The sequence below is a fragment of the Neoarius graeffei genome, chromosome 15, assembly GCF_027579695.1.
Source record: "Neoarius graeffei isolate fNeoGra1 chromosome 15, fNeoGra1.pri, whole genome shotgun sequence".
Taxonomy (NCBI): Eukaryota; Metazoa; Chordata; class Actinopteri; order Siluriformes; family Ariidae; genus Neoarius; species Neoarius graeffei.
In genome coordinates this window covers 21,597,098-21,606,082 of record NC_083583.1, presented here as the reverse complement: position 1 = coordinate 21,606,082, position 8,985 = coordinate 21,597,098, and the positions used below count along the sequence as shown (strand labels likewise).

Below are 8,985 nucleotides of genomic sequence, written 5' to 3'. Positions count from 1 at the left end.
CATGGTGCCCTGGGACAGAACTGTCCCATCCAGGGTGTACGTGTATTCCCGACTTATCCAATGTTCCTCAGATAGACTCTGGAGCTACAGCGACACTGCCCAGGATGAAATGGCTGTCCAGGATGAATGAATGAATGAATGAATGAATGAAATATACAGTATGATTATAGAGAAATGTTGTGATGTGTTTGAAAATGTCCTGAGTAGGGAGGATGGTAGATTTGTCAGAAGCATGAAGTGGAAGAAAAACTCAAATAAAGCATACAGACACTTAAAAAGCAGACTTAAGCACAGTAACACAAGAAGGTGCTTTGTTCATTTCCACTTCTGAGGCACACTTGGTGTTCATAGATCAGTGGTGTGTTTTCAGTAAAGACATCCAGACTTTTACTTTGGAAACAGCTCTGCATGTTGTGTGTGTCAAATATTTTCCTCTAGCTGGCACTAGCATGGCCAGTCCAAAGGAAGATATGATCAGTCGCAGATTCGGTAAGCAACTGATTACATTCGACATATTTTTGAGCATTATACACTGTCTTTTGTCATTTGCTAAGTAATCTGAGGTAAAAATAAAAAATGACACTGAACGCGTGAACCAGTTAGCTTGTTAGCATCCTGCATTGCATGCCTTTAGTCGACTTAGGTCACTTAGTTGTAGCTGTAATTATCGTAGTTGTTTTGTTTAGCTATCTAAAAGCGAATATTAACTTATTTTAATATAAGAAAATAATTTAAATAATTACTTGGGGTTTTTTTTGTATTTAAAAAAACAACTATGGGCTAGCCTGTGTAGCTAGCAAGGTAGCTAAACTAAATGTTCGATAATGAGGTAAATCAAGTAAATATAAACGTCAAACACACTTTTATTACCATATATATATATATATATATATATATATATATATATATATATATTCAGATTAAGTGTTAAAACGTTATCAGTGGAGACTGGGGGGAAAAACCCCTGTAACAACTATTTTTCTTTCCTTATCCAGACTCATTGAATAACCTTTCTAGGCTGAGGCTGTTAATGATTGAGACAAACATTACAGATAACTGAAGGCCAAAACACTGCTGTGGTTTCTGCTGATTTTTTAAATAAAAACAAATTAATTTCAACTTTTACACGTCGTTTTTGTTTGTCATACGATATTAGAGCAAAAGGTGACCGCTAGTGATTTGAACAATAAATGGTCCCTTGTCATTCAGATTCTTATAAATGGAATAACGATTGAAATGTAGGTGGAATGACATGCTTTCAGCTCATGAAATGGAATGACATTGTTTCTAAGTGGAATGACATACTTTTAGGTTATGTTATCAGTGATATCCCCTTTTACAAATGGAATGACAGTGTTTCCAGGTGGAATGACATACTTTAAGCTAATGTTATCAGTGATATCCCCTTTTACAAATAGAATGACAGTGTTTTTAGGTGGAATGACATACTTTGAGGCAGTGTTATCAGTGATATCACCTATAACCTAACCCTAGAAACAGTCATTCCATTTGTTAATTTGATATCACTGATAACATTGCCTCAAAGTATGTCATTCTACCTAGAAACCTTATCATTCCATTTGTAAAAGGTGATATCACTGACAACATTAGCTCAAAGTAAGTCAATACATATAGAAACCCTGTCATTCCATTCGTAAAAGCTGATATCCCACCAAGCACCCACTTATCTTATCCTAGGGAGATCTAAAACTAAAGATTTCAATCGTTATTCCATTTGTAAGAATCTGAATGACAAGGGACCATTTATTGTTCAAATCACTACCTGTTATTCGTCATTCCATTTCATGCGTCATTCACTTTAGGGAGTTCTGTTTCAGTTTCGATTAGAGTTGGCCCATATAGCAAAAAAAAAAAAATCACGATACTTTGATGTGATACTATATTTATCACGATATTTAATTTTTCCAAATGTTTGCTCACCAGGTCCCAAAAACAAAAATCATTAAAAAGTTTTTTTTTTACACTTAATGATAATTAAATGGTTAAAATGATTTTAACATCTATAAATGTAGAAAGAAAGAAGAAACCTTTATTTGTCACATGCACACTTCACTTCAAGCACAGTGAAATTCATCCTCTGCATTTAACCCATCTGAAGCAGTGAACACACACACAGCCACACCAGAGCGCCCGGGGAGCAGTCAGGGGTTCGGTACCTTGCTCAAGGGCACTTCAGCCCAAGGCCGCCCCACGTTAACCTAACTGCATGTCTTTGGACTGTGGGGGAAACCGGAGCACCCGGAGGAAACCCACGCAGACACGGGGAGAACATGCAAACTCCACACAGAAAGGCCCTCGCTGGCCGCTGGGTTCGAACCCAGAACCTTCTTGCTGTGAGGCGACCGTGCTAACCACTACACCACCGTGCCGCCAAATGTAAAAATAATATGCAGAAAATATATTTTCTGCAGTCTGCAAAGGAAAAAAAAGGCAACACTAAATCACTTTCTTTTCCCAAGCAGGTAAAAAAGAATAACTATAATTTGCAAAACAGGCAATCGAAAATAGGATTTAGGAAATAAACCTGTATGAACGAAAAGTCAGTGAATTTAAATATTGTGTTTTTCTGCAGGTTTGGCACATCTTCCTTGTTTAAAGATTGTAAAGGTAAGGGGAAAAGGAAAATAACAACTTGCTATCAGAAAAATGATTAGTGGTGAAATTTGAGCCCGGAATGTTGTCCTACTTACAGATAAAGACATGGACCACGAGGAACGCTCTCCTCTCAAAGACTTTGTACTGGCCAAAAAGAAGATTGGTGAAGTTTTTGAGCAGCTGCTTAATTACGCCCAGGACAGTTCACAGTTTGTTAAAGGTGAAATGAAATGAATCGTTTTTTTTTTTTGAGTGAAACAAGTATTTTTGTTGGTGTGATTTTTCTGATTCTTTGTCTGCTTGTCTATCAGATACATGTAATAATGAATCATTAGAGCACATTGCAAATAGACATCAGTTGGAGGTGACAGAGGCATACATCAGCAAACTAACAGTTATCAAAGAGGTGCTGGCTCGCAGACATATGAAGGTGGCCTTTTTTGGCAGGTGACTTCTGTTTCCTTCTGAAGCAAATAATTTGCTAAATTGTAACCTGAGGCTGGATTTGTATGAATGATTTTCTAATGGTTTGTTATATTTAACCAGAACAAGCAATGGAAAGAGCACAGTTATCAATGCCATGCTGCGCGACCGGGTGATGCCCAGTGGCATTGGCCACACAACTAACTGCTTTTTGAGCATTGAAGGCACTGATGAAGATAGGGCTTATCTGAAAACTGAGGGATCAGAGGAAGAGAAGAGCATCAAGGTGAGAGCCAGCTCGACAAGACTTATTAAACTACACAGTCAGGTGACATTATTTAATTGGATTGTAGGTTATGTTTCTGTAAGGGGAAAAAAACTTTGGGGTGTGTGCTGTAATAGGAAAATAATTAATCATATAATCAATCAGAATGATAAATGACAGGGTGGTGTGATGCAGCATGACATGAAGTGGAGTTTCTGTTACCACCCTGTTATCAAATTGATTATTTTTCTATAACAGCATGTCTTGAAATGTTTCTCTCTCACTCGTATTACAGCAATTTGCCAATGCAAGCACTCTTTATACTGTATTTGCTAAAAAACATCATGCATGTTTTATGTTTATAGCGACATTTTATAATTGTTAATGTCATGCTTTGACCTGTATTTTCACAGACTGTCAATCAGCTGGCTCATGCACTGCATATGGATGAGAGTCTTGATGCTGGCTGTTTGGTTAAGGTCTTCTGGCCCAAAGCAAAGTGCGCACTTCTCAGGGATGACCTAGTACTCATGGACAGGTATTGATTTATATAACAAATGTCTTTTTTTAAAATGGGCATTGTTGTATGTTTGTACATTGATACATGTGCACGCCTTTCTTGTGTATTACCATTAAAATAAATAAGTAGCTTAGGTGATCGTGTTTTGTATCCACAGTCCCGGGACTGACATCACCACAGAGTTGGACAGCTGGATCGACAAGTTCTGTCTGGACGCCGATGTGTTTGTGCTGGTGGCTAACTCTGAGTCTACGCTAATGAACACAGTGAGAAGCTACTGCAGTGCATCTTATTAACATTTCAAAACTGTTGTTTTTCATAGCCTATTTAAATTGCAAAATAACACAGAGATTTGAAAATTTTTAAATTGGTTATACTGGGTGTCTCCTAATTCACTGGAAGTCATTACACAGTCAATTCATGTGGTATGTAGAGTCACAGGTTTGCCATGATCAAGCTTAGCCAAACCTGTGACTCTACATACCACATGAATTGACTGTGTAATGACTTCCAGTGAATTGGCTTTATATATAATATTATTTATATTTTATCAGTGAGCAAAATGAATTTCTGCTTAAACAGTAGATATTTACAAAGTTATCTACGTATCCAATTTATTTAAACAGCTTGCTTTGATCCAACACAATAAAGCATGAACACACATAATAATCAGTAGCACATAAAAATAGTTAGAACCAGTCAGAATTATAATGTATGAATCAGTAAAAGGTGGGGGAAAACTGGAGATTGAAATTGGAAAACTCTAACAATTATATAGAAATCTGGTCAGAAATCCTGCCCTAAAACATCTTAAAGCTAGACAGCCTTTCAATTTTATAAAATCGGTGAAATTTTTGTTCTCTCTGAAATTTGGTCATTGTGATATGTTTATTTCTGTAATATCTCCAAAAAAAATGTGGCTGGGAAGTTATTTAACTTGAGGGGATTGGCTAGCAAATAATATGCATGAAATCGCTCGCTTCAAGCAGACAGAAGAAGTCCGTGTGCGCATGCGCAGGTTTACCACCTTCTCCTTCTTCTTCTTTTGGGTTTTACAGCAGCTGGCATCCACAGTGTTGCATTACCGACATCTACAGTTGTACCGTTGTACAGTTGTACCGACATCTACATCTACAATTTACCTTGACCGTGCACTGACAGTTCCATCATTCTGTCGCTAAACGAACAGCTGATCACACAGAGGTGCTCGCTGACCACCGATATTTATTAGTTTGGTCCTGTGTTTCCTTTCCTTCGCGACATAACGTCTTTTCTTCTCGCTTTCCGTTACTGTAGTCGGTCTTTCACGTTTCATTCGCACTCTCACATCTGCCATTTTTCCCTCCCGTTTCAAATTTGTGTCCCACAATGCCTTGTGCGAATGGGGAAAGCCCACCACGTGATGCATGACATAGTATCTTGAATTGGGTCATAGTGAAGCAGGAAAAAATAGCAGGGAATTTAGGGCCACATGGTCCTAAATTCATTATTTGTTCCATTAAAAAAAAAAAACCCTAATAAAACTGGAAGTCTGTGATTCGAATTCAGTAGCTTTCGGTCCACTAGACAAAAATAATTGGATGTCAGGGAAAATTCTTTTCATGACCTACACTTAAAATCTGAATGGCAGTTTACCTTTAATGACATTAGAGGGAGACATTTCGTAGATGTTTAATACCAACTAATTGGCTTGTGTATCAGTCTGGAAGTAAATTAGTAAATATTTTGGTTCTTTGGCAAATTTGTCCTGAATTCAGAAAGCCAGTAAGATCTTGTTTAATTTCATGTACTAGGCCTGCATGGTAAAAAGATGACCTGTTTATTTTGTGAATAACCGTTTAGGTTGTGTTTTATTGTTCAGTCATGAAACACTTCCGCTCAGATAAGACAGGATGCACAGGCGTCCCTTTTGTTGCGCGTGTGTGTGTATGTGGATTGTTGGAGAATGGAGTTTTTCCTCAGCTGAGTTGCTACCATGTTACCAGAGTTTAAGTGTTCTGACCTTCCTTTGTGCTTTCTTCCTCAAAGGAGAAACAGTTCTTCCACAAAGTAAACGAACGCCTTTCAAAGCCCAACATTTTCATCCTGAATAATCGCTGGGACGCTTCTGCCTCTGAACCAGAATACATGGAGGATGTGAGTGCCTTATTTGTTTTGTTTTTTTTTTAAATCACAAATTTCCAATATATTGTCCTTTTTTCATAGTCTCTTTATTTTGCGAGATTACATGACTGATTTTACAACTGCCTTCTACTTTAGGTACGTAAGCAGCACATGGACCGGTGTGTGAACTTCCTGGTGGAGGAACTCAGGGTGGTGGATCGCCAACAGGCTCCAAACCATATCTTCTTCGTGTCTGCCAAGGAGGTGCTGAACTCCAGAATGCAGCGGGCGCAGGATATGCCAGAGTCTGGTAAGCAGGTCACGCTCAGGGTACATGGCACTTTAGCTGCTTACTTCTGCCAGCATGTCATACGTGGTTACTCCGGTGTTGACCGTGCTTAGTAACAGCCACAGTGTACCCACATACTCATGAGAAGTTGAACGATGACTTCCTTATTCATTTATTTATTTATTTAGCAGATGATTTTATCTGGGTGGCACGGTGGTGTAGTGGTTAGCGCTGTCGCCTCACAGCAAGAAGGTCCTGGGTTCAAGCCCCGGGGCCGGCGAGGGCCTTTCTGTGTGGAGTTTGCATGTTCTCCCCGTGTCCGCGTGGGTTTCCTCCGGGTGCTCCGGTTTCCCCCACAGTCCAAAGACATGCAGGTTAGGTTAACTGGTGACTCTAAATTGACCGTAGGTGTGAATGTGAGTGTGAATGGTTGTCTGTGTCTATGTGTCAGCCCTGTGATGACCTGGCGACTTGTCCAGGGTGTACCCCGCCTTTCGCCCGTAGTCAGCTGGGATAGGCTCCAGCTTGCCTGCGACCCTGTAGAAGGATAAAGCGGCTAGAGATAATGAGATGAGATGAGATGATTTTATCTCTGTTGTATGACTTGTGAACAGCAGTCACAAACATATTAAGCACAGGATGATCCTGTTATCAAAGAATGGGGAAAATGATAAAGGGAAAAAAAAACTATTCATGCATGTATTTAACAACCAGCCAGAAACCAAGACACATCTAAACCCACATGACGTTGACTCTCAGGGCCTTTATTGGAGGTGAGCGAGGATGTGTGAAGTACACCATAAAAATCAGCAATTAATGTATATTGCAGTGAATTTTGTAATATTTCATTGCAATAAATAGATCATTGAATAATAAATCATAACATGATCACATAAATTGAATTCTTTTTTTCTTTGTGAGCCTTTGAAAGGCTATAATCTACAGTTTTTTTAATGTATTACTATATTTTATTATTAACTGCATCTATTCTCTAATCTGATTATGATCATGACTCAGTTTAATATATTTATTTTTGTTTCATAATGATGACAAATCTATATTCATTCATACCACAACTTATTTTCTAGCAATAAAGAAGAAATCATACAGTATGTGCATTTCACAATTTAGAGTTAATCATTATATCAAAGGCTGATTAACACAATTTAAGCCCTGTTTACATTTAGTTTTAGAATGCGTCTTAGGTGATTGGATCACAAGTGGATCACGCTAAATACAAGTGTAAACGATCACCAAGGCATGTTGTGATCCGATCATTCAAACCACTTGCCGAGGTGGTCTGGGAGGGGGTGGAGAGCAAGAAAATAATGACGATATGTTGCAAGTTTTATGTTTTTAACATAACTGTGCATGGAGCCCTTTGACCTTTTAGCAGAAGTGATGTAGGTAGTAACGAAATCTGAACACAAGTGATCAGCTGGACACCTTTGAGATGCATGATACACACAGGTGTAAACGGCGATGTGTCTTGGCTGTCCACTTGTGATCCGATCATCTAAGACCCATTTTAAAACCAAATGTAAACATGGCCTTAGACATATTTCAGAATAATTTTTAAACACATTAGATATGCTTTGCGGGGGCGGCACGGTGGTGTAGTGGTTAGCGCTGTGGCCTCACAGCAAGAAGGTCCGGGTTCGAGCCCCGTGGCCGACGAGGGCCTTTCTGTGTGGAGTTTGCATGTTCTCCCCGTGCCCGCGTGGGTTTCCTCCGGGTGCTCCGGTTTCCCCCACAGTCCAAAGACATGCAGGTTAGGTTAACTGGTGACTCTAAATTGACCGTAGGTGTGAATGTGAGTGTGAATGGTTGTCTGTGTCTATGTGTCAGCCCTGTGATGACCTGGCGACTTGTCCAGGGTGTACCCCGCCTTTCGCCCGTAGTCAGCTGGGATAGGCTCCAGCTTGCCTGCGACCCTGTAGAAGGATAAAGCGGCTAGAGATAATGAGATGAGATGAGATTTTAGGCCATGTTTCAATCTAGACACACCTTAAAACACAAGTTCACTTACTCTGTTGCATTTATTTTATGTTCTCTTTCTGTTTAAGTCCATAAAGATGCATTAAATTCCCAAAGCACTTTTAGCCATGAATATCTGCGTGCCAGTGGAGGATCGGCGACACCCTGTCCCTGATTTGACCTAAACTTTTCATACGTCAGTTGTAGGTATCATGCCGCCATCTTGTGTCTAAGAACTACACTTCCGCGTTGACAACGTCACGCCTGGGCGGGATCACGTACATCATTCCTCAGGTTTCATATAAGAGACTTGGAAACTCCATTTTTCTTTGTCTCTGGTGTCTGAACTGAGCGGAGGACAGACCATAGAGGGACGCTCACCATCGGACCGTCCGAAACCACGACTCTTTCCTGCAAGAGACACGTTTTAGAACGTTCTCCTCCTTCTGTCCACCCTTGATCACGGTGGACTCCAGGAAACACGCGCGTTTTTAACTCAAGTGAGTTATAAACCGGTTTTGTCAGTTATTTCTTTCAGTACGTACTAGACTGCAACCAAAAGGCAGTTTTATTGGTGTTGGGAGCGGCTGGACCGTCCTAACCTGTCTGATCAGAACTTTCTTCTCACGAGCTACGAAGATCTTCAGAGGAAACTTCAGAGCAACCGCTCTCTCTCTCTCTCTCTCTCTCTCTGTCTCTCCGAAGCGCAATCTTCAGCCTGCCGGTCATTTCCACGGAAGAGACTCTGCTTTCTACAGAAGACGAAGGTTTGCAGTAAGGAAAGGCACTGGG

The 8,985-nt window shown here is 40.0% G+C and overlaps 1 protein-coding gene across 1 annotated transcript in view; it reads left to right on the top strand.

Moving 5' to 3' along the window:
• The first annotated feature begins 402 nt into the window (after window positions 1-402).
• Window positions 403-8,985, top strand: part of LOC132899255 (mitofusin-1-like) — a 48,392-nt gene continuing 39,809 nt past the window's right edge. Inside the window, exons 1-9 of the mRNA XM_060941003.1 lie at window positions 403-489; window positions 2,594-2,628; window positions 2,714-2,836; window positions 2,928-3,063; window positions 3,163-3,325; window positions 3,718-3,842; window positions 3,982-4,090; window positions 5,853-5,960; window positions 6,084-6,237. Coding sequence (XP_060796986.1) covers window positions 2,722-2,836; window positions 2,928-3,063; window positions 3,163-3,325; window positions 3,718-3,842; window positions 3,982-4,090; window positions 5,853-5,960; window positions 6,084-6,237 — 910 coding nt within the window. The 5' untranslated portion in view covers window positions 403-489; window positions 2,594-2,628; window positions 2,714-2,721. The remainder of the gene's footprint in view (window positions 490-2,593; window positions 2,629-2,713; window positions 2,837-2,927; window positions 3,064-3,162; window positions 3,326-3,717; window positions 3,843-3,981; window positions 4,091-5,852; window positions 5,961-6,083; window positions 6,238-8,985) is intronic.